The following is a 25,716-nucleotide window of genomic DNA, read 5'->3' as shown; positions in this document are numbered from 1 at the left end:
TGATTTCTTCCAGTCAGGACCGCGATCTCATTTAAGGTATTATAGGTATGATATACAAGGAAAGTTATCTTTGGTGCCGAGTTGTTACAACGCAATAATCGCTCACATGGGCTCGCAATAATCTTGCCGTGTTCAATACCCGGTGACGTAACCGGCGTTGTAATGTCCTTTTGTGTCCAGATGACGACTATTGGCTTGTGCTAAAAATTAGTTTATGTTCTTATTTAGTCAAAGTTTTCAACAATCATAAGTATCTGTAATAATTGAGTATCTTAATTTAACACTAACCGTAATAACCCTAGTTATATGCAAGACAAAAATTTATTTTAATAGTGCCTGTAAGTCTTATAGACGACACTGTTGAGTTACAACAACGTTTAAGAAAATCATATATTGAATATTTAACAAGAAGGAGATACGACGCTTTTTTAAAAACGAGGATCAACTTCGAAAGTCTGCAATGGGAAAGAAGCATTGGTTGATTCCTGACTGCAGCGAAACAGAATTTTAATGGATTTTGGAATATCGGTTAAGGGGACCCCCCATAGTAATAATACTAAAATTAAAACTCTCTGAACTATTTAGCCTTTGAAATAAGAGCTTTGAATCGTACGTTTCTTGTATCCAAAAAACTTTAATGCGCTGGTTGGCAACTGCCAGATTTATATTGAACCTTTATCGTTTGTATATTTTTAGAACTTAAAAAGATATGAAACTAAATTTTGTGATTGTTAAAAGCTTGCAGAAGTTCTGTAGAAAACCATTGCATGTGGCCAGTTTAAGGCCCAGACTAACTATGTCAGCAAGAATGACAGCCACTTTGCATGAAGGTAAAACCCCAAATCTGCTCATTAATGAACGGTCACCGTATTTACTACAGCATGCATATAATCCTGTGAAATGGTAAGTAGGCTCAATTGACCTATAGGCTAGTGTTCTGTGTTCAATATTCTGAAGTTGTTGTATATGCTTATACTGTGCCAGTCAATGCAGTAGTATTGCTTGTATTAGCCTTGCAATGAGCCAGTCAAGAATCTTGGCTATACCCTTTCCACCGAACATCTACTGAGGAGAATTAAATTCAATTTTTACACTAGCGCACGGTATATTTTCGCATATGACAAATTTTCGATGTTCATTCGTACTTTTTTAGGACAGTGGACTTTTGAAATAAACTATTTTGATGTAATATTGATGTTATTTTAAACTAGTTTGGTGACTAGTGTAAATTTTTAGTTGATAAAACCGATTCCACTATGGGTATATCACTACACTATACACATATCTGTGTTTAACAAAATGCTAACATAAATAGGTGTAGTAAGCGTAAATTATCATGAATGAAATTTTGTTGTCCTAGGTCACTAGCTATCTGTCTTTTTTTAAGTCATAACCAACTTTTGCTAGCAATGTTTTTTTAGTTTAGATAAAAATTTTACTGACAATATTTTTCAGTCAGTTGGTTTGATGGCAGAGCAGTTAGCATGCCTAACTTGTAAATATTCAAGCTTGGTTCAATCCCAGTTGTGCTACAACTATAATACCCTTGAACAGGGTATGAACTACACTTACTTCTGTTCAGTGGTTCTGGTGAACAGTTCCAAATGCGGGCAATATAACAAAATATTTAAAACCAAATGCAAAATGTGTATTGGAACTTGCACAAAAACAAGCTCGTTAACCGGGGCTCAAGTGATGAGAAGCCATTGCTGAGTTTAAGTTGTGCAAAGACTTTCCTCAGTCTGAGAAAAAACATTATTATACTCTCGCACCATAGCCATGCAATACAAACCAGTCAAATCAAAAGCAAACTTTTTCAAGAATGTGTTTGCAATAGCTCCTTTTGTGTCCACAATGATCCCACTTCAGAGTATTTGCTTTTATATTTGCTCTTCTATATATACTGTAACATTTTGTCATTTGACCCACCTGAAAATTCTTTGCAAACCATCAGTTGAGGAGTGTATATTGCTAAATATTTTAATCTTAGGTATCCCTGGGGTGAAGAAGCTTTTCGAAAAGCAAAAAATGAATCAAAATTGATATTTCTCTCTGTTGGGTACTCAACATGCCATTGGTGCCATGTGATGGAAAAAGAGTCGTTTGAAAACGAAGAAATTGCAAACATGTTGAATCAAAACTTTGTCCCTGTCAAAGTAGATAGAGAAGAAAGGCCTGATGTTGATCGTGTGTACATGACTTTTGTGCAGGTGCGATAAGTTATTCAGAATGTGATATGGACATCTTAATGTTTAAAAATTATGAAAAGATCGTGGTTAAAAGAAGATCTAATGTATAAATCAATAGGTAACATGCATTTAAATATGCAAAACTTCAGGCAACAAGTGGACATGGTGGCTGGCCAATGAGTGTCTGGCTGACCCCTAATTTGAAACCCTTTGTCGGGGGAACTTATTTTCCCCCAGATGATTCCATGTTTAAAAGAGGGTTTAAGTCAATTCTGAATGTGATTTCTCAAAAGGTGATGTCTCATGTCACATTTAAATTGTATGGCTATATACTGGACTACTGGTACTTAGTATAAGATCTAATCTTTTATAATACTGTGTTTCTGATTTCAGCTGTCGATATATATACAGTGAGACCTCGATAATCCGGACCCCAAACAACCGGAATTCCTTTATCCGACACAAAACTGCCGGAAACATTTCTTCCTATGCATTTTACCCCTTTAATCCAGAAACCCCGCTGTCCGACCCTGACACAAAATTTTTGGAAGAAATATGCTAAATAAATAGCAATAAAATCCGATAAAATGGATTATTAAGAGTGAAGAGAAAATGATTCACGATTGTCCTAGATACAGTAATTTGTTGACGAACACATTAGCCAATTATCTATGCATAAAAATTTTGCAGTTTCACTTTTTAAACTCCTACACATACGCATATTTTGAATTGGAGTAAGGTGCATATTTTGTGCTACATTTGCAAGGTTGATTGATTTTTCGCTTTCCGATAATCTGGATACCCCACTAAGCCAACGTTTATGCCGAAACAAAAGTTGTCCGGATTAACAAGGTCTGACTGTATATATACATGTACTGTGATATATACAAATAACAAGTAATAGCAGTAACAAACTGCATCGTAGGTTTTCTGCTGCATCTAGATTAGTGCACTGTGATGCAATGCGTAACAAGGCCCTTACCTTTCAAGTGTTATTTCATTTGGCAACTATTTTTGAGTTGTGTGTTTACTATGCTATGGTTTTGCTCTATATAATGGACTTGCTTACCAACTTGAATGAGAGGTTGTTGAATGAAATTTATACGACGACTCAATTTAATATGCTAAGAGTAACGATAGAAGCCAGAGCAAAATCACTTAATTAATATAACGTAGATCTTTGATTTCAGTGGAATGAAGATAAAGATAAGTGCAATGAAAATGCAGACAAGATAATGGAATCAATACAGGTTTACTTTAATAAGTCGCATTTCTGCCCACACTATGGTAATATTATAAAGAGCAAGGCCTGTATATAATATAACCAATTATGAGCAACTATGTTTGCTCACTTTTTTTCTGTAGAAAGCGGTCCAAGTGACCACAGATGTATCTGCTACCCTGCCTACCCTAGATGCTTGTGAGAAATGTGTGGAACAAATGATTGAAATGTTTGATGACAATTTGGGTGGATTTGGCGTGGCCCCCAAATTTCCTCAACCAGGTAAGGTTGATATTTGTGTTAAGGATTTTAATGTATTTTATTTTCTATCTCAGGGTTATATCATCATACTTCTTTGAAAAAACATAATTAGGCCATATATATGTTAGCGAACTGGTGATTGCTTTTCACAATGTTTTTTTTGGTTCTTTTCAACGCATTTTTTTATTTTTCAAATTTTTAGTAAACTTTAATTTTCTTCTGCGATATCATTGCTGCTTTCCTGAAACTGAACATGGTAAAAAGGCATTGATGATGGTTGAAAAAACTTTACTTCAAATGGCTGATGGGGGAATCTATGATCACATAGGCTATGTAAATAGTAGATACAAAATATTATTCACTATACTATACCACATATGTTATCTGCAAAAATCTGTGATTGAATGCTGACGAATAAAAACATGCAACTCTTGTACGAAAGTCGCAATAGGATGATAAACGAAATGCACACTTGCATAGTAAGATAATATATATACATGTTAAATATTCTTTTCATTTAGATTACATGGACTGTATATATATTTTCTTTGCTTTATTTGGTACAAATTTTATTACATTTCTTTTTACGGCAGTAACTTTAGATTTTTCATATTTGTAGTAATTTTGTAGGGATTTCATCGATACTCAACCGATAAATTTTGGCATGTACCACATTTTGAGAAAATGCTTTATGATCAAGGGCAACTAGCTGTTGCATATGCAGACTGTTATGCTACAACTGGAAACGAAAAGCTAAAGCAAACTCTTTGTAACCTTCTTGATTATGTCAAAAGAGATTTGACACATTCTGTAAGTAATTTCCTTTATATTGCAGTCGAAACCAACTAACCCAATTATTTTTCCCTTGCTTTCACCAAAGTCTTGTTAACGAACGTGTCATATTTTGTCAATGTAACAATTGCTTTTTATGTAGATAATACCTGAGATACTGGTAGTTGATGCTACCTACTTTTTGGTAGTTGATGCTACTATTTATTATTTTGGTTCTTTAGAGTGGAGGTTTCTACAGTGCAGAAGATGCTGACTCTCTCCCCAGTCATGATGATAAAGTGAAAAAAGAAGGCGCATTCTATGTTTTTACCAGTGCTGAGGTGAGGGGTTTGTTACATCAATTGAAATTTTGATTTTTCGACTACCAAGATATATTTCACTGGAAATCGTTGGCCAATTGTAGATTCAATGTACAGTATACCATAATCGAAACATAAGTTTTTATTTTCCACTGCCATTTCCAAATGAAATTTGGTTTCCGTGTTTGCAAATACAAATTCCTGCATTGTCCATAAAGCCTCAGATGCTCATTTTTTTCAAGCTGTATGTCAGCAGACCAATTTGTGTCAGCTTTTGTTTACAAATGATTGTATGTTTGTTAGCTGAAAGAAATTTTGCCCGACAAAATTGGAAATACCAACTTGGCCGATATAGTGCAGATGTATTACGGTATGACAGAGAATGGCAATGTATCATTTGAACAGGTAATTTATTTGGTTTTCTCGTTAAGTTCGTGTTTTAAGACATGTAAATTCTTACTTTGTTGATGAATCTTTTCCCGACATCACTTACTTTTGAGTCCATTTCATAAACAGGATCCACACGGTGAACTACGTGGTAAAAATGTGTTGATTATCCGCGCAACTGTTGAGGAGATTGCGGAGAAATACGAAACAACAAGAGATGATGTCATAAGTGGTCTGGAAATTTCAAGAGAAAGAATGTTCCAGAAAAGATGTCAACTTCCACGTCCACATCTCGATGACAAAATGCTCACAGCATGGAATGGTATGCTTAATCACCTACTGTATGCTATACTGTATATATTTGCTGTATACTTCCTTTAGCACTCAGAATCTTTATTATCAATCCAAGAAAGTGATTGCGTGGTTGAACTGGAATAAATTCTTGCCAGTTGAAATACTCACCTCGGTACTGTATCAGAATTTTTTTGTTAGAATGGTTTTGTTAGAAGTTTAGTAAAATTGGTAAGGTTGTTAGACTACATTTTGAAATCCAAGTTGGGTTTATCAGTGCATAATACCCATGACTTTTATTTCTAAAAGACAGTTAAAGTCTAAAACGTTTATAAAAATAAAATTCTGCAAATAATTTTTAGCTCTGATGATATCGGGGTTTGCAAGAGCAGCGTGTGTGACCGATAATGACGACTACAGACAAGTGGCTTCTACTGCTGCACATTTTCTTAAGGTTAATCTCTATGATGAATCTACAAACCTTTTGCTGAGAAGTTGTTACCCAGGACAAGATGGCTCAGTGGAGCAAATGCACGTGAAAAATTGTAGTTTAGAACATCATTTATGAAATAAGTTAAGCATAAATTATGATTTAAGGTATTCCCTTTGTTTATTTACAATGTCAATCATTTATTTATTATAGACTTATGAAACGTTTTCGTTGCTTGTTTTGTTTGTTTTAATGCTGTTTTGCGATTCTAAGTTTTGGTGAGTTTGCTGGCACTTTTTGTAACTTTTTACCCTGTGTTTCAGATCACCACCTATCAAAGGATTTGATGCTGATTATGCGTTCACCATCAGATCACTCATAGACTTGTATGAGGCAACGCATGACGACCGGTGGTTAGAATGGGCTTCTAAGCTCCAGGTTTAGTGCTGAAGAGAATATTAACCAAGATATGTAGCAGATTTTATAATTAGATATGTCAAGAGTGCGGTACCACACTGCCACCACTCGTCCAATGCACTACTCTTAGATATTTGTTTATGCAAAAGTAAAACAATAAAATGCTGACAACGAGTAGTACTGCGATTACTATTAGTGTCTATTGTTGTTATTTTATTTTACTCAGGACAAACAGACGGAATTGTTTTGGGACGATAAAGATGGCGGATATTTCAGCGTTGATCAATCGGATTCATCGATATTACTGCGTATGAAGGAAGGTGAAGGAACTATTCTTGTTTACATCTGACACAGAGAATCCCAAAAACACAACTTTGTGTAACTTAAAATTTTGGAAAACTTGAAGTAAATTAGGAACTTTCGTGAAAATGCCCGCGTAGGCATTTGTAATTCTCATACGTAATTTGTCTCAGATTTTTTGTCACTTCCGTTTTAATGCCATTTTCTGCTGTATTATAGATCAAGACGGAGCCGAACCGAGCGCCAATTCCGTTTCCGCATTAAACCTTCTCCGCTTGTCCGCATATCTCAACCAACCGAAGCTTCAGGAACAATCCGAAAATGTATTCAAAGCGTTTAGCGATAGACTTCGCAAAGCACCATTTGCCCTGCCCGAAATGGCGTCTGGATTGCTGTGGCTATGGAAGGGCCACAAGCAGGTAACTAACGTGTTAATGCTTTCAATCGGTACAGAGTATAGCATAAGGTTTTTACTTAACTGTAATGTATTAGTAATACCTTACGCAAGTTGGACAGATCGATTGTGCTTCTTACAAATCCTTTTGCGAACTATTGTGTAAAATACATTTAAGAGTAGATTGAAATGTTCCGGACAAGATTGTTATAGTTATGAAGATGTTGAAATAAAATAAAGTGTATGATATAGCATTAAACATGCTACCAACCATGGCATTGTTCTCTCCAAGTTATACGATGTATAATATTATATATAATATTGGAACATTGGCAACCAGAAGCCAATTATTAAATTTGCTCCGGCAATGCCATGTGGATAATAATTGATTAGGTTGTAGGCGTTTTCTCGGTCTTTGAATAGCTTAGTGTTGGAATGATACAACACTAATCTACGGAATGAAGAGAGTGAGGAATTTCAAAATGCTTTATTTTGACCTTTGACCGATACTGCACGTTCCCGGTGGTATTTAATATATACTGATAACTCATGCAAAAGTGGAGTAAGAATTTTTGATGACATATTTTTCAAGAAGGCAGTTAGGATTTGCTATAACTTGAAAATAGATTTGTTTGCCAGCACAATGCTTTCTTCGTTTTATTAACTCAATATGGATTCCAATTTGCACTATACGTCTCCATTCATGCGCAGCATTACCAATACCTGTATTAGAGCAAAATGTTTTCCTGTCTTGTCACGTTTCGTGGAATAGTGTTCACAATGTTCCATGACTGCTCGGCACCTCTTTTAAAAATTCCCCATTAGAATCTGTATTGCGAGTAATATTGTTGGTCGGTACAGAAGTAAGATGGAGTAAAATAGAAGTAAAAGTGAGTAGATGTGTTTGTTTGATTTGCATAGTATTTCAGATCGTAGTTTCTGGTCCTGAGGACAGCGATGTTACTAAAAGCTTTGTAATGTACATTGACTCGAAATTTCTGCCGTTCAAGGTGAGCAAGACAAAATGGAATATATTTTTCTATTTTCTTAATTTAAATTATAACATTTTTTTTCTCTCAGATTATTGTTCCATCAAATAAACTGAGTAAAAATGGGGTCGTACATCGACACCTAGCGGGAAACTTGTCCGGTATGATTTCGACTTCCGGTGGCGCTTTAAAGCCTGAAGTTTTTGTTTGTGAGAATTTTACATGTCAACTTCCAGCCAGAAGTTTACAAGAATTAAAGAATATTTTGTGACGTGTGATCAAAAGCAGCTTCTGCCAGTTCTGGAGTGTGTTACTCCGATCACTCAAATCTCAATTTTTCAAATTTAAGTCCAGTTCTTGAATCACCTTGTCCCACCTGTTTGACTTTTATATGATGATTATATGCAAAGTAAAATTTTTGTTTGCAGAGAAACTGTATTTTTTTAGCTTAAAATCAGTAGCTTTGCGCGTTGTCAGTGGCAAGACAACAATCAACCGCTATGTGAGATGTTCCATTATTTTCTACACTATGTGTACTTAATGATTTGACTCCTCCATATGTAAGTGATACGACGTCATGTAAACGAATTCCGTAATTTATATTTGGGATCTCTTCCCCTAACTGTCTATGTTTCAAGTTATGGTCGGTTATGAGTATTTCGTTATTAAGCGTCTTAACTTGTAAGAAGATAAAAAATTCAGGAATGTGTACTAGATAGCCTAAACGTTAAAATATCGGTTAGATTGTTTAAAATTTAAACTGATGTAATGCGTTTTATGCCGAACACTCATTTTAACGCAGCCTACGGTTAACTGGTTTCGCGCCGCCTTCATGATATAACGAAATTTTACACCAGCACACTTGCACCTGATTTGCTTGGTCACGTTTAAGTTACTTCAAGCTGTTTGTAATTATATTGCCTCCGACACTTTTTCGCAAAGTATTTACTTCAGCAAACATTATTTTCTTTGTTACATTACAGAGCATTGCCGATATACATACAGATGTGTTACATTGTGTAACGTTTTGTATTTTTAGATGATATTAGTGTTCCACGTTTTAGACGATGTGTCGTGTTTGTGTGACGCGTTTCAAAGCATCACATTTTGCATCTGCCTTCCCCTAGGCATGAAACGTCTCCTCTGAATTCCCGGAAGAAAATGATACAAGTTTTAGTCTTGGTTTAGCGCACCACCGGGAAGGCCGTTGTATGCTGTTCTTTGTCGTCCATAGATTAACTTTAGCAGGGTTTTGGCTGATGCGTCTTGCCGTTAACGGTGTAAGGCCTGGGGAGAAGTTCAACGCATATATTGTGTATAATATACAAATATAAATATATATATATACATATATACTATACATGTAGGATTTGCAAAATAACGATGATGCAATAAGATATAAACTTTAACTTTTTTACCTAATAAGGAGTAAGCGATTGCCAGAAAAAGCCCTTCAAATAATCAAATTCAATAAGGTGTGAATGAAAGTCTAATCAAAGCGCACAAACAGGAAACTTGACAGTTTAACAACCGCAGAGAAAGTTGTTTGAAAGGTTTTATGAAAAGAAGTTTTACGTTAATAACCATGGCTAAATTGAGCAGGAAATGCGCAAGTCAGTGTACACACCAGGGCAATTAAGACTGCACGCTTATAGTAGCTATATGTGTCTGTTCTGTATAGGTGTTGCTATAAGGTCGATGGCAAGTGTGACAAACGTTCAGGTTTCACATTCCAAGCTTGCTATAAGTCAACGAAAAATTGCTGTAATATGAAGACGGTTTTTAAGATATTTGTCTGTTTTTATTTTTATTTTTTTGGAATAGCGTTGGTGTGCCATTAAAGAAAGAAATACTCGGAAAGAAAATGAACAGCTTGAACTTTCTTATACTGCTTGCTTACGTGCTTTATTCTGCAATAGCAGATGATGGTAATAACTAATAAGTTTTTCACATATTGGTTAGAAATGCTATAAGCAGCGGAAAAACAGAACGAATAAATGTAGAACTTTTCACAGACGAACGGAACCAATTAGCAACAACAACCAAATCAAGTTTCCCGAGATATCGGACCGCGCAACGGCCAGTACCAAAATCCGCGCAAGATATTATAGAAGATTTCGATAGCACCTCGGAGCATACTTTGGTAACCGCCACGACGCATTTGCAAGCTATGCAGAAGCTCCTGGCAGACAGCTCTGAAAATATAGATGCTGAGAATCTTTTAGCTGTCGGAACGACTTTTCTTGATAAAACTCTTCCTCAAAATCTCTCTCAATCTGCGGCAACGGAGCTTGTTGACGAAGTAAGTTACCGTTAAGCCAAGACAGATGTTAATTGGACTTTAGAAGTCTTGATATTTGCATAGTGTTAATTTAGTATAGTGCGTTACCAAGTATCAAAATAATAAGCTTACTCATATCCATATATGGATATGTAAATGTAAAGGATGGAGACACTGTATTGGTGTACCAACTTAATGTCATAACTCGTCGGCATTTTCATATCATGGTGACCTTTTTCAGGGAACCCACAAGCAAAGAATAAAAGATTACGTGGTCAGTTATATGAAACTAACGGGAGACCTCATGAACTTATCCACTACTAACGCCTGGATAGAACTGATCAAGAATTTCAACGGATCAAGTAACAAAATTACCCTTTCAATTAATTATTAAACGCAACTATTTGATCTGTCTTTGTTACTGAATTCTTGCTGTTTAGGCTACATATAAATCTGTAGCATCTACATCGTTACATAATAAACGGACTAATATGTCGTCCAGGAAATAACTTACATTTGTTTAACGTTCTTTAAAATTATTACAGATTATCTAAAGCCAACATCGCTCTTGCCGAAACTGGATGACGTAATCGATTTTTCCGTGCAATCTCTCGACTACGGGGATTTTGAGGAAACGCGTGCAGGCGACAAGACTAGCGCTACAGCCTTGTTGTTTGAGAGCAGCGAGATCAAGTTGAACGCAAGGCTGCTCTTTCAAAATCAATCGCTACGTTTGACCACCTATGGAGAAAAGAGTTCAAGAAGGAAGAGAAGTTATTATCATCAAACGGACTCTGGAGATTTAACGATAATCTCCGCTGTTTACAAGACTCTTCCCGATTTACTGAACGCCATATTGGCAAAGGTTTACCCCCATAACAATAATGATGAAAAATACCCTCAAAGCCTTTGCACCGTCGACGGAGACTTATGTGTTTCCAGAAATTTCTGCTTTAGATCCGGACTTTCTGTGTCTGATTCATTATGTGAGCTTCTTTTTGAGAAATCACCTGCATCCGCCGAAGAAGGTAGGAACATTTCCTACTTACGTTGGTCCTCCAAAATAGTCTTTCCACCAGGATCCAAAGTCATATCAGCATCTGCCTACGATAAATCTACTAATAAGAAGTCGATGCCTGTGAGTTTTGATGTACACTATTCAAGCGATAACTTCAAAGTTGACGCAGTACAGAAGTGTGTGTTTTACAACACCACAACTCACGCCTGGTCTGACTACGGTTGTGAGCTTTTAAACTTTAGAGAAAATTCGTATTCCTGCTATTGCAACCACACTACCAACTTCGCAGTAATGTTGATGTTGCCGATAAATTGCCACAACGAAAGTCGTGATTCGAAATTTGCTGGTGAAGAAAATTTAGCTTGTAGCTCAGTTTTAAAGGTAAGCACCTTACTTAACAAGCTTACTTATCATATAGGCCTATACTGAGTCCTTTTTATCAAATTGTTTGCACTATTATTGTGCGACACAGTATTTGAAACTAAAATACGAGTTTTCTGATTGTTTCTAAGTGCATGCATTCAACGTGTGCCTGGATTTTCGTATAATGCGTTTTTAGTAGAAAACCCTCGTGTGCGTTTTTAGACGCGCTTGTATTTATGAATGTATTTTAATGATTTTGCTGTTTTTTCCTTGGCCCAGGTGCTTACAGTTGTGGCCGGGATAGTGTCGGTGATATTTTTATTGATCGGGATTATTTTTCTTGGACTCGGAAGACGCAACTCGGAAATAAACGAGGAACGAAATTCAATCCATCTTTGTCTCGCTCTGTCCATGCTTCTATTGCATCTCGTGCTCTTCCTGGAAGAGCTGACTGTCAAGTTTGTTTATCCAATACCGGACCTTCTGTGCATTCTTCTCGCATTTACTGGCCATTATTCTCTATTGTGTAATTTCACCTGGATGACACTCGAAGGGTCCTTGCTTTATCTCAGCGTGGTAAAAGGTTTCTTGGAGGGAAAAACCCTCGGTAAATGGAATCACGTGGTCGGATGGGGATTACCCTGTCTTATAGCAGGCAGTACTATGGCTGTTGGCTTGGCGACAAACGGTAAACGTAAATGTAGAACCCTCAATAGGTCAAAGGTTTATAGTATTCATTCACATTGGCTTGATGTCTTTCTTCTGTCAAAACAGGCTTATACCTGACAAATTCAGTTCCCTTAAATGCAACTTTGAAGCGGAATAATGAAATCGAAGGTATATGTGATACATAGGATAATACGCTGATTCCATGCATGTACATTGGAAAAATGACAGGCTACAAAGCTCTAAGAATAGGCAACATTTAACAGAATTAATTTTGAGCTTAAAAAGCAACATTTTGGAAACGGTTACCAGCAGTTCTTTTATGCCAATGTTTTGAGTCTTCAATTGAATTTATAGTTACAAATTATACTAACTTACTATTCAATATTTTAGTACTGCAGTCCTTTGCAAATTTAAGTGGCGTCAGTGTAGTCTAACCCAACTGGTCTATAGACAGGGTTACCGTTCCGTGCTTATTTCTAAGATTTGTGCTTGTTTTCAAGTATTTTTATTTTTAGGGCAAAAGTTACTACTTTGGGCATTTCGACACCTTTAGTATACCATTTTGTACCAAAAAGATACCAAAATTAACAACATGCAAATAGTGTTTCGCTTTTTATTAGGAAAATTGGTTGCTTTCTCCTGTTGTGCACTGTTTAAGGTAGTATTCTTGTTTCATTTCCTAGTCGTGCTTACTTTTGAGTCGAGACCGATGGCAACCCTGGGTATAGGCCCTATGTGTAGTTTGTAAAATACATGATATGGCTGACACAAAGAAAAAAATCGATATTAGCTCTGTTTGCGTTTTAGGTTTCCACGTCTGCCTGTTATCATCGCATTTGCGCTGGTCTTCTGTTGCGTTGGTGCTTGTGAGTATGCTGATAAACACATGGATTGCTTGGGCCGTGATTCGAGTAATATTTCGTCTAACCAGAGAAAATCGTCATTACGTGGTATTTACATTCCTTAAGAAACTTAGCTTTTTGTGAAAAAAACAAAGCTTCATACTTTAACTTCCAGCAGACAAACATTTAAACAAGAAACTTTTTCTACATCAGCCCTCCGACCAGACAAAGACCTTGTACGAAGTAAATGTCAAAGCGATTAAGAAGTCCCTCATAGCTTTTTGCAAACTTTTTCCCATCTTGGGATTACCATGGATACTCGCCCTCGTTGCGTCATTCCTGCCGCCGACGTCGGCTTGTCGCCTGCTGATAGTGCACAGCGTTGTAAATGGTGTACAAGGTACCTTTAAAGATTCCTACATAAATTTAAAAAAAGGATATTTCAAATAAATTGTAGTGCAAATGCAAATTGCAAAGGGGTATAATGGGTTTTATAGTATTTATGATGGTTTTTGATCAACAGCATGCGTTTTACGTTTAGGTCCAAAAGATACTTCAGAGATCAACGTTTTGAATTTGTATTTTTCAGGAGCGTTCTTCTTTTTCGTGGTTGTCTACACCCGGGATTATAAAGAAATCCTTCTCCTAGCTTGTGGCAGGATGCGTCACAATGTTCATTAGGCCTACTGGTTGGATTCGCTGAAAATTCGAAGGAGTTACGATTTTCCAGAAACTACAACCGATCGAGGATCTTCATCCATAAGTTCTCAAAGATAAAAAGCTGCAAACGATTTTTTCTGATGCATAAAGTTTAAAAATTTGAAATTCTTGAAAAGGCTATCATTGGCTCGTCCGGTTGTGTTATGAAATTGCTTATGTTGTTGTAAACAAATAAAAACAATCAAGTCCTTAACCGTATTTCTCTTTCTTCTAAAAGAGATCTTTTCCCATGAGTGAGTATATAACTTACAACGTCGTTTTGAAATTTTTAACATACTTAATGAGTTTGCTTCCAAAAAGTGTTTTTACACACCCGCGGCCAATTTCATTTGCTTTTAGTCGTTATTTAAGTGACTTTTGCTTTTCAAGTATGACAATCATATTTGCGCCCTTGTATTTTTGCCTCTACGCAGAGGTGTAATAACGCTGAGTTGATAAGCAATATCTCTTTCTTACGTCAGTTACTATATACGTCTTCGTTGCTTAGCGACACCCTTCGATGAATAGGTAAGTCACCAAGACGCGAGCCGAACGAACAAGGCAGTTACGAACACCATACATCACGGCAGCTTTGATCGTGCGACTGACGTTTCTGTGACGTACATGTTGACGTCAATTTCCGTTACATCTAACTAAGTCAAGGTATATTACCAAGAAGAAACTAAGGTTTAAAGCTTTGCTTATGATTTAATTATCTTGTTGACGTTCAAGTCAACCTACTACAGTATATTGTAACCACTTCCAAATAACTGGCCGTCATGCGAACCTGTTCCCTTTAGTAAGGTGCAGGCTTCATGCAAATAAAGGAAAAAAATCAATAAGACGAGAAAAAGGTTTTATTACATAGCCTATCGAACTGGTGGTTATTTACAGCATGTAGAATTTCTTGCTCTGCAAATATTGGTACAAAGGACGAAAAATAACCCTTTTTTCGCTTAAATTCCTTTATGGGCAGCTGGTATCGATTGCCGGACGATTTTGCTGACAGATTTTTGGTGGATTCGGAAAATTTAGACCTGAAATCGATTTTAAAAATGTTTTTTTCATCTCGATTAGGTTAGCGGGGGTTTTGGTAGATTTTGGGGTTCTTTATGGTATTACTTATGAAGCGAAAAAATTATCATTGTCCTTCGTTGGGTCAACCCAAATTTAGTAAGTTTTAAAATAAAAATTTACAAACTAGGCCTACTTTAACTTTTGGTTGAAGATTTTACAGAAAGTTTTCCGCATACAAAACACTAACATCATTGATTTAACGCCAAGCGACTTGTTACTATATTTTATTTTTGCTGCCTTGTAAACACTATACAGCATTTTATAATTTGAGTTATCTTCAGTATTTTCCCAATAGGAAACACTTGAACCCCCTTATTTTGCTCATTTCTTCCATATCTAACGCCCATTAAAGCCCAAGTAGTCAGAAACGTTATTTTCGACCATTTAGAGGTGATCTTTGTGATCTTGCACGCTTCCTTTCAATAAAATTCTGCCTCTATCTATTACACAACATCAATATTCTACACATTCCCACTCCACTTTGAACTATCGCTTTTCGAGTTACGTATGTCCGGCGTTTACATGACTGTAAGCCTGTCCCTCCTGTAAGGTCTCCAATTTATACCATATATTTCCTTACACGTTGAACAACTACGACCAACCAATTCCGACCAGAGAGCAAAATAAAATCATTGTTACCGTCAGCGAATTCTTTTTTATGAATGATTAATGCTGCTAATATTCTTCTTGAACCTGTAAAGATGGCAGACTGCGTGTAGCTTTGTGACGTCATAATGTCGTTACATCCTCGCAGCATGGGGCAGATGGTGTTCACAGGGTACATTGTTTGTTTGACAAGGAAAGACTGTAATCATTGTGCAAACAAAAGCACATGGCCTTCTGTTAGTTTATAATGACGACTGAGGAATATGGTTTGAAATAGCTTGTAGACCTAATAGATAAATTTGACGTAATCTTGTTTTATTGGTAAAACTATAACAGAGTGCATCAACTCTTATTTTTATATGTCCACGTTTTATCTCAACATTTTTCCTTTCGAACACTTCTTGCTCAAAAAACTTCTGTTTGACAATTCTCACCAAATGCCAAACGTCAAGTAATATATAAAAAAACTTCCTAGCAGGCAAAAAAGTGTCAGTGTCAGTGAACGAAAAGACATCGTTATCATTATGTAGGTTGGTTGAAAACATGATCTTCCAGTTAAAATAAAATTTGAAACTGATTTTCATGTTCCATAAAGATTCTGGCCCGCTTGCGAGCTATTTGTTCGTCTAAAGAAGAATCCAAATATACATCTTCTGATTACAAAGAAATTGTAAAACGAAACGGCTGTGCCACGGGCCGGCACAGTACGTCTGGCACATGTTCTGCGTTAAAAATTCGATTATGTAATAAAATAGCAGTCATTCAAGTGGCTATAAATATAAATCCGATACGAGGTGGTAATATACGCTATTGATTCGTTTTCCTTACGTTCAGCAGACGGCTGATCAGCTGAAAGACGGTCAAAGACAGATTTCTGCGGAACAAAGAAAAAACCACAATTCACGAAATTCACTATTCACATTGCGCAGTAAGTTAAATTAACATACGAATCATATAACAAAGATTCCATTCATATACTGCAATAACATTCATGTTATATACTGAAAACTTTTTAACTCATAAAAAATCCTGCTCGTTCTCGAAAGGGCCCATTTGTTGCCCTATTGTTCTCGAAAGTTCTCGTTCTCGAAAGGGCCCTATTGTTCTCGTTTATGAACATGACAGGTAGGCCTATACCTGCCATTGTACACGCTCGCTGAGACCTTTAGCACGAGTGGTACTGTCTCACACATGAAAGTAACACCAGCATTAAATCATTGACAGGCGATAATCTATGGTACTAGGGTCGGCCTTAGTAAGGGCTGTGCCCACGTAAGTGCTGATGAAGGGCCCCTTGCCAATTTTAAAGAATTTAATTTGTTAATGTTAACATTAAAAAAATATCAACTCTTGCAAATTTGCGCAAAATAAAAGCTAAATTGTTATTTTTGTTTTGGTGCTAAGCAGTGCGGGACCAAACGCAGTCGCATCGCTCACATTGACAAGGTCGATCCTGTATGGCAGGGGTGTTCAAATGATTTCTGCCATGATCCACCACAACCAAACCTGACAACATGATGATCCACTAAATATGAATAGTAAATATATTGGACATGCTTTAATTTTTATGGTGCTTTATTCATGAAAATGTACCCTACAACATATTAATAACTTTGTAATAGTCAAAAGTGAAGTGTGCTACAGCTGCAAGATTATTTCAGTGAGAAAAATGATGAGTTGGTTTAGATCTCACAATAGCGTCGAATCGGGGCTTTCTGTCACTTACTGATATCCTCATAAGCTCATGAAGATGAGCATTTGTGAGTCTCGTTCTATGCTTGTTTTTTACAAAATTCATTGATGAAAACAACGACTCACAAAGGTACGTAGAAGCGAAGCAAGTAAGGATCCTTCTAGCCAGCCTGGTTATAACTGGGTACCTTTCCAAGGTTACAAGTGATAACCAAAACACATTTGGATCTGCGATACAAATCTCATCTCCTTTAAGATTACACAGTTCTACCTGCATTTTAGACACCAGCAATGCATATTCAGTGGAAAGTTGTGTTTTCCAAGTGCCATCAACATCAGCAGACAGTGGATGTGAAATTAGCTCTATAACTGAACTGATTTCATAAAATTCCTTGAACCTGTTACAGAACTCAGTGTCCAAATTTTCCAGAAATTCGACAAAGCATGACCAATCATTATCACAGCTAACGCAATTCTGCATTTGCACAGACCACATTGCACATGTAATAGTTTCGTCACAGACACCATTCACATTGCACACATAATAGTTTCGTCACAGACACCATTAAGTTCGCACACCAGCATCGTATTAATAACAATGACAGCAGGGAGCAAGATCGACAAAAGTAGCTTTCTGAGTGCAAAGAATTTAGTACGGAAAGAAATAAAAGTGTTGTTCGCATATTTTAGCAACTCAAAATTAAATTGTTATACTACTATATATCGCATGCAACGGAGAGCTGCTCGCGTACCACCTGAAAAGCCCCAGCTTAGTAGCAAAAACATCTGGCTTCCTGTATATATCATAATTGTAAAACTAAAGAAAGTACATGTAGTGTAAATTATGTATTTCTACAAGTGATACATTTCTAGAAGTTTTTTGTTTCGCCGCGGCCCCCCCCCCCCCCCCCCGCTGTGCAGAAAACCAGCTGACCGCGAGAAGAGAAGACAAGAGAATAGTTAGTCGAGTTAGTGGTGTGTAAATGAGTAAACGAAAACGATACGCTTCAATGCTGAGAGGGAGCAAAATTATGCTATTATAAATTCAAAAAATTAATTTCAACCCTGGCAATTAGTATCCACATGAAAAGTGAAAGTTTTTTTGGAAAAAAAAAGTTTCTCTTGAAAAAAAAAACTTTTTTTTGAAAAAAAAAGGAAGTTTCAAAAGTTTTTTTTTCAAGGCTACATTTGAAGATCCATATAAAAAGTTGAAAAGATCCGGATCCGGATCGCGATCCGCCATTTGAACAACCCTGCTGTATGGTATACAGTAAATTTATTTTGACACTTACAAATGCGGGTTCCCCCTATAAAGATTTTGAATGTAACAATGGCATTTTTAATTGTTAGTGCTGTTTAAACTAAATCCCAGCACCCTCAAGTAAGTTTTTAAAAATCATTAACTGTTGTTTAAAATCGGTTTTTAAAAATGGATGCTTAGAAGTAACGTTAGTGTGCATGGCAAAATACGCGTAGATGAGGTCTAGCTTGGTAGCTTAACGCACATGTTGTCTTGCGCTCAGGTTTATCAACATATCGTTGCGCTAAATACGCTCTCTAGCACCACTGCACGGACAGACGATTTGTCGTTAATCTCTGTCAGGAAGAAAGTTGGCGTTGTAGTGAGCGAAAAGCAAAAGTCGTGAACAAGCGACCAGAAGGAAAAAACATCACAGGTTGCTATTTTGATTTTGAATGCTCTGCGTTATCACCCCTAAAGGAGTTTTAGAATTGTTTAGCCGGGACGCGAATCGTTTGCCTCCGGGAAAGGAAAATCTCCACCCCAGTTTAATTGACAGCTTATAGTGGTCAGCTCTGAGAAGCAAGCAAAGGTAAACCCGGATTGCTTAAAATCGTCACCGCTATTGGTCTATTAGTGTGTGCGTGTTCATCTACTTCTATGACGTCACAATTGTAGGATTACAATTGAACTGACTATTCCTGCTATATTCACGTGTTGATTCCTGTGATGAATATTGTATTTGATTGGTTTAGGCTAGATTCTTTTGACATGTTTTAATTAATCTCCTGTCTATTTATTAAATTAGTGACTTTTATTACGGAAAGATTTGACACAAAAATTGTCAATTAATTTTAGTGCGGCTTATTTTTGGCGGTAATTTGTTATTGCATTGCATTACCGCAGTACTGGTGTCAGAAAATTGGCTGTGAAATGACATAAATCTGAAGCTTGGACGCAGATTTTACAGTAAAAATGCCGTACAATATATTTACATGCCTCTGCAATCTACAGCTTTTTGATTCGCTTTTCTTCAAATTCAATTTAAGGTTCTCACACTTCCATTTCACGTCTGCATCCACTCACTAACCCTGTTGCCGGACAACGGGCGCGTGATGACGTACAACGTCGATATTACGTCGCGCTGAGCTTGTCTAGTGTCTAAAGACTGTCCTCTACCGGACTATGATTAATGAAGAGTTTTTGCGACAAGGGGCGCTGATGATTCCATTTGAGCTTCCGACCAGAAAACTTTTTCTTTGCATCGGCTGCATGGCCGAGGACCGAACCCGCTACTTTCTTGCTGGAAGGTAAAGATTTTACAATCAAGTTAGATTAAATATTTTATTTTGCTTTAAATTTTAAATACATATCTTTCGAAATGGCCTGAAAAAGTCAAAAACACGTTCCACTAATGTGCCGCTTCACCCGCATCCTCGGCCGGCGCCTCAGTTCCAGACTTTGTTAGGTGGCTTAAGGCCGTTAAATTACATATGGGGTTGGGGTTAGAGGGTGTGGGTGGGGTTGGGTTGGGTTTAATGGTTTCAAAGTATAGGCCAAGAAATAGTCAAGAAATAGCCAAGAAATAGGACCTAGAGCGACTGAAGGCCTTGGGTTGTTTTAGAGTGGCTTATGGCCTTGAATTGGATTAAAGCGGCTTATGGCCGGGGGTCGAACCTGGAACCTATCGCACCGAGTGCAGTGTCGAAGGACACGAGTTAAAAAGTGGCAACTACAAAGTGCTATAAATTAACGTATTTTATCATGCATCAGATGTAGGTTCATGAAAAAAGAAAAGCTCTGCTCAGGCTATGCAACGGTATCCACCAATAAAGTTAAAAAGATATATAACCATCAAATGTCTTTTTAAAAAAGCCTACTGTTCAAATCGATGAGAAAATGTCTAATGAAGTTATTTGCGCTCCAAGTTAGGACTGAATTTGCAGGCTTCGGACTTTGAACCGGGAGCCTTTGGTTTGTTGTTTGCTGAGGTTTTTTCGGCGCCACGGTGAGCTACACAACCACCACCCAGTCAAAAATTATGTAGGTTTTATCTATGGGCCTTACATGGCTGCGAAGTAGCATGTATGGCTTATGTGTGGGCTTACTGAGGAATGGCCAAATCATTAAATGCCAAACAAGGGCCATACATGGCTTTTGTCTGTGAAAATGCAAAAACATTTTTATTTGACTATATCTACTTCATCGTGATAACAATTGTAGTTTTTGTTGCATTTCATTATCGTATAGTTCAATATTTCTGTATAAATTTTCTCAAAACCTTTGCCTAACTTTATGTGCGAAAAATGCTGCAGTTTGTAGTTTTTAAAAGCTGAAATAGAAGCAAACAGTGTATTATTATTTTATAAAGCAATGAAAGATATCTTTCATTTCAATTCAAAACGTATACGCATTTACGGTTACGAAATTGCTGTTTTGATAATAACGTTTAAGAAAAATTAGAAGTCAGTAATTTATTGAACTTTTAAAAACCCAAATAATAAGATGTTAATTGGCAATCAGTCTATTCATACGTTTAAATCAATGTCATTATAACACAATATATATACAATATATAATAATCTTTTAATAGAAAGGTATTGTTTAAATTAAGAAACTGTTTATAAGATCTTTATAGTTTTCGCGCTCACCTGTCATGCTAAATTGAGCCATCAAAAACGAACCAATCAGAAAGTAGTGTGGACACTACCCTTTGACTTGTTCAACTTGCGCCATTTTGCGATTTATTAGCCATGCCGATGTTTGGTATAAATCGTTTTGATAGTGCATGTTACAAAACAGGATTCTCTTAGCAGTAGGCGAGATTTTTGTAGTTTTTGTTCCTGCAAAGCTCCTTAAGCGCTTGATCAATGTTTTTAAGGTTTGCCAAGTAACTGGATAATGTGTGTGAGTTTTTCACTGAAAGTAGGTTAGGCCTATGCAGGCTGTTGTTAAACAGCCTATAGCGGTTAGGTTAGAGAATGGGTATGCAAAAAGTTGATTCTAGCTATTTTCGGTTTAACTGGAGTTAAATTTAGATTACAAGATGTACAGTGTATTTAGGTTTTACAGTGTACAGGTTGTACAGTGTATGTATTTAGGTTTTAAAGTTTAGGTTACTCTGTTATAACATTTAAGTTAGGTTGACAAGAAACTGTGAAAAATAGCTTTGAATGAACAATGTTTTCCGGTGTAATAGTGCTGCATGTTTTTTAAGTAGGTTTGGGTAAAATTAAGTATTATTAGGCGTAATTATGTTTCAAGATATGCAGACTATAGCGAATAGGTTAATTTTTTATTTTGGTAATCAGTCGCACGCTAAACTTTTATGTAAACAAAACTATTCGTACTGTCATGTGCTGACGATAAGGAATAGGCCCAGCCGAGATAGGCTAGACCAGGGGTGGGCAAACTTGTTCAATGAAAGAGTCACTTGCGGAAAAATATAAACACCAGCGAGCCGAAAAATCAGTAATGATTGTCAATTTGGTTATTATAGGCTATTATTAGTAGTCATTTTGGGATATTACTTTTTAGCTAGAAGACCCATAAAAAACATGTCGGCGAGGTACACTTTGACAACCTTTGCCTTAGAGTATAGAATCTATACCTGAAAACAATGTCGAATTCTATATGTAGTGTTACGTCATAAACGAAATGCTGGCCTAAATAAAGAAAGAATAGACAAAAACGTTCATAAACGGTACTCTTGGTAGCCTTTACAATTTTTTGGGAAATTTACAGTTCGACTAGAAGAGCCACAAACAACATGCATGCGGCTCGCGCCGCAGTTTGCCCACCCCTGAGCTAGACCTTGCTTGACTTGCTATAGATAGATTTATTGTAACCAGGTGTTTGTATGGTAGCCTACCAAGTATAAACCTAATGTATTATAGCCAAGTGCAATTAAATAAATATATAAAGGTCACGTTTTTGCCTTTTACAGCAGATGTTTTGGGACACACTAAAAGGCTGAAATTGAAAACAGTGTTTCCCAACTAGGCCTATTATCTTCATTTCAGCATTTTAGTGAGATCCGATTTATTTCTTCCAATAGCCTGCAAGTTTCAGATTAATAATATAGTATATCTAAGTTGTATATATATTTTTATCTGTATACACTTCTAACAAATATATTTGTGGTCAGAAATAAGTTAGTGGAGACATACCATTCTGTGATATATAGCCTACTATGAAGGAATTTGTGTTTGTCAAATTCCAAGATGGCACATCTGATGTTGTCCACAAGAAGTGGCTTCATGGCAACAATAAATGTTATTGGCCACCAAATGAATCTGATGTGCAGTTGTTAGTGAAACAGAAAGCTGATGCCAAACCAGAGTGGCAACTATTTTTCTGTGGAATATTGTGTCAATCAAGTAAGTTTATTGTTTTTTTTGTTTGCCTAAGAAAAAGTAGTTTTAACATAAATTACATAAAAGAATATATTTTTACCAGTATATATGTTCTTTTCAAGAAACATATGAAGGTTGTTTACGTAAAGCTTATTCAAGTGGTCATGTTACACCAAGACAAAGTGATTCAGATGGAAACATAACTGAGACCAGCAACCTAGATTTTGAAAATGGACAAGTCCAAACGCAAACAATTAATTTGAACCATCGGAGCGCTCCCAAAAGGTATATACAAGTGATTTTTTGTATGTGCAAACAGGTGGCTAAAGCTAAGCTAAGCTGAACTTGTCCTTTGCTTGCACCATTATTAATTACAGTACCACGATTGTGTTGTTTTGGTACAGTCTGTCAATTTTGTGCAAATCACGCATTGTTGTATACTTATTGTTTTAAACAACTGAAATAAGCAAGTCAAGGTTTTTTTGAGAATGGTTGCAAAAAGAGCATGTTGGTGACGTTGAGCATCACTGTGGTACTGATACTATATAGATATATATTACTGTACTGCGGTACTTTTTCAGTACCGTTGCCAGTACCATCAATACTTTTGTAAAAAAGTATGGAATCCCGTACCAAATAACTTTTCTGTAGAAATTTTTGTCAGTTTCGGTACCTGGTACTTTTAAGGTGATTGTTTTTAGGTTTAGAAAGGAATGTTTTTCAAAAGTTCATTTTAATTAGATTAGGTCTAAATTTTATATTGGTAACAATAAGGTACATAAATGATAAAATAAATATACGTAAATTTTCCTTGCGTATGTTGCAATGTTAATACATGTATAAGTGTTTACTTGTTTTTTAAGGTTGGCTCAAAAGCTTGGACCCTTGAGCAATGAACCACCACATAAAAAGCAAAACATGCCTCAGTTTGTGTCATATTCACATGAAATTTCACTTTTAAAAGCTGATATTTCCTTGCTCCATCTGAACGTTTCTGGGATTGAGGATAAGCTGGACTCCCTAATGTCACTTTCTTTGTTACAAAAGAATGAATAGCCACCAATATTTTTACCAGCAGAAACGGAAGAAGAACTTCAGGAAATTATTGAGCAAGTGAGGGTGATGATTTGGGTTAATTTACTGTAATTGTTGTACGTAAAACTGGCAGCAACTTCCAGGAATGCAATTTCAGTCAATTGAGACATTATGCAATGTGAATAGGATGTCAAGGAAATTGCCACACGAGTAGAACATGCTGACGTGGTGGCAACGACAAGGAATTTTATAAAGCTCTTCATGAAAAAGAAGGTGGCAATGACATACTCTCTGACAAGATTGGGCTATGGGAGGAAGAAAGTGAAAAAGTCATTTGTAGAGAGCAAGCTATATCAACTTCTTCTCAGTAAGTCATTGTTAAAAGTTGTCATACGGTTACCGAAGGGTTTTCAACTTTATTAACGTTTCCCATTTTTTTGGATTTTGGATGCTTGTGACCCAACTTTTTGTTACACAATGTCACAGGTTAATGAACTGATTATATTAATTAACTGAATTAATTTCAAAGTTGTCAGTTTTCTTATTTGTTTACTTTACTTTACTGATCTTATTTTATGCGATTGAAAGAAACTTTTTGTATTTTTTTGAATGCTACTTTCATAATTTGGATATTGTTTTGCTTTCATCCCATTTGGTTCTAAAATTTAAAATCTATGTGTATCTTTTTAGGTGTTTTTCAGCACACTGTACATAAACACACTGGCTCAGCTTCTATTGGACGAGCCGTTTCACAAGTTTTGGCCGGCAGTAGAGACTGGGAAGGGGGAAGAAATGAAAGACGCAGTAAATCCAGTGATTCTGGTGAAAGCACTGAACCTGTGTCCTCAGAGTCTTCCCCAGAAGATACCACTCGGTTGGACACAGCCTGATAAGACTGGTTTTAGGAACAATTCTGTGCATGCTATTTTCATTTCACATTCCATGACATTTTCATTTGAATAAACGCTTTATTTTGATCTTTAAACGCAGTGCTGTTTTGATTAAGCAAATTTGAAAGGTGTAATCTGGTTTGGCCTGTCGCCATACGCCGGGTATTTATCAAGGGCGTTTCATTGGCGATTATCTTAGGGCCAGCTTATAAACTTCTTGGGCATCTATATCTGGCCGGTCAACTTTGCAAACATACGCCAGGTATATATCATGGGCGATTATCTTGGGGCCAGCTTAAAAACTTCTTGGGCATCTATATCTGGCCGGTCAACTTTGCAAACATAAGCCAGATATATATCTAGGGCGTTTCATTGGCATTTATCTTAGGGCCTAACTTGGACCCATGATAAATTATCTCTGGCAAACGAAAATTTTTCTGTCTGGGCAGGTAGATATTTACCTTTTGACCTTACCAGTGGGCATGACTCTTAAAATACTTTTATAAGAATGTGGGTAAGTTTCAACTATATTGACTTCTGTCGCACGCTACGACATTGGGAGTTTTGTCGGTTTACGTCAGCGCTGGGGCAGGGATTTGAAACGGAAACTTGTACAACCTGGGGTGGGAATTAATCGTGACTGTTGTTGGGTTTGGTGTGAAAAAAATCGTTGTGCTTTATAGTTAGAAGCAAAAAGAATCAAACATGAAAGCAGGGTGGGATTTGAACTTGGGACTTCTGAACTGCAGAAAATCAATTAAATGGAGGCGTCATTACACATGTGCCATTACACCAGTGATTAAAAATATGTTGGATAAATTTTCAACGATTTAAGCCTCCTTTTGCATAGAAGCCTCTACGTCAGTTTAGACAACAGTTTGGGGCTGAAGGGTTTCAGCTTCAATCATTACTTTTACTTGAGCGCTGCGTGATCGTTAAAAATATTTTGATTCATATCGTGGATGGAGCCAAGTAGAA

The 25,716-nt window shown here is 36.6% G+C and overlaps 2 protein-coding genes and 1 long non-coding RNA gene across 9 annotated transcripts; 2 read left to right on the top strand and 1 right to left on the bottom strand.

Annotated features, from left to right (window-relative positions):
• Positions 1-700: 700 nt before the first annotated feature.
• On the top strand, positions 701-14,091 carry LOC143470377 (spermatogenesis-associated protein 20-like). Of its 7 annotated transcripts, none has more exons than XM_076968481.1 (16): positions 701-903; positions 1,991-2,210; positions 2,339-2,482; positions 3,380-3,439; positions 3,555-3,693; positions 3,875-4,005; positions 4,303-4,482; positions 4,686-4,784; positions 5,067-5,168; positions 5,280-5,472; positions 5,804-5,972; positions 6,195-6,309; positions 6,515-6,608; positions 6,808-7,007; positions 9,796-9,899; positions 9,987-10,126. In XM_076968481.1, the coding sequence occupies exons 1-15, from the start codon at positions 710-712 to the stop codon at positions 9,895-9,897; spliced, it is 2,142 nt and encodes a 713-aa protein (XP_076824596.1). In that variant the 5' UTR covers positions 701-709; the 3' UTR covers positions 9,898-9,899; positions 9,987-10,126. The 7 variants fall into 7 exon arrangements, with proteins under 7 accessions (XP_076824596.1, XP_076824594.1, XP_076824599.1 ...); XM_076968479.1 differs by lacking the exons at positions 9,796-9,899; positions 9,987-10,126 and adding exons at positions 7,912-7,992; positions 8,063-9,324; XM_076968484.1 differs by lacking the exons at positions 9,796-9,899; positions 9,987-10,126 and adding exons at positions 7,912-7,992; positions 8,063-9,324 and having other exon boundaries at positions 2,308-2,482.
• On the bottom strand, positions 12,902-13,806 carry LOC143470378 (uncharacterized). Its single transcript, XR_013119357.1, has 2 exons — positions 13,680-13,806; positions 12,902-13,560 (listed from the first exon to the last, which is right to left on the bottom strand). It is a non-coding gene; the product is annotated as an uncharacterized LOC143470378 (long non-coding RNA).
• A 7,470-nt stretch (positions 14,092-21,561) lies between the features above and the next one.
• Positions 21,562-24,986, top strand: LOC143470712 (uncharacterized). Its single transcript, XM_076968980.1, has 6 exons — positions 21,562-22,837; positions 22,936-23,098; positions 23,677-23,850; positions 23,932-23,944; positions 24,035-24,215; positions 24,539-24,986. The coding sequence occupies exons 1-6, from the start codon at positions 22,651-22,653 to the stop codon at positions 24,736-24,738; spliced, it is 918 nt and encodes a 305-aa protein (XP_076825095.1). The 5' UTR covers positions 21,562-22,650; the 3' UTR covers positions 24,739-24,986.
• Positions 24,987-25,716: the final 730 nt, after the last annotated feature.

Source organism: Clavelina lepadiformis, chromosome 9 (genome assembly GCF_947623445.1).
Source record: "Clavelina lepadiformis chromosome 9, kaClaLepa1.1, whole genome shotgun sequence".
NCBI lineage: Eukaryota > Metazoa > Chordata > Ascidiacea > Aplousobranchia > Clavelinidae > Clavelina > Clavelina lepadiformis.
This window is presented reverse-complemented; position numbering and strand designations above follow the sequence as displayed.

Excerpts from the sequence above, each read along its gene's own strand:
- LOC143470377 (XM_076968478.1), top strand. The coding sequence starts at position 6,910 with ATGTATTCAAAGCGTTTAGCGATAGACTTCGCAAAGCACCATTTGCCC. Across the intron at positions 10,274-10,493 it reads CAACGGAGCTTGTTGACGAA|GGAACCCACAAGCAAAGAAT; the intron begins GTAAGTTACCGT and ends GACCTTTTTCAG. Across the intron at positions 12,471-13,109 it reads GCGGAATAATGAAATCGAAG|GTTTCCACGTCTGCCTGTTA; the intron begins GTATATGTGATA and ends TTTGCGTTTTAG.
- LOC143470712 (XM_076968980.1), top strand. The coding sequence starts at position 22,651 with ATGAAGGAATTTGTGTTTGTCAAATTCCAAGATGGCACATCTGATGTT. Across the intron at positions 22,838-22,935 it reads TGGAATATTGTGTCAATCAA|AAACATATGAAGGTTGTTTA; the intron begins GTAAGTTTATTG and ends GTTCTTTTCAAG. Across the intron at positions 24,216-24,538 it reads GCTATATCAACTTCTTCTCA|GTGTTTTTCAGCACACTGTA; the intron begins GTAAGTCATTGT and ends GTATCTTTTTAG.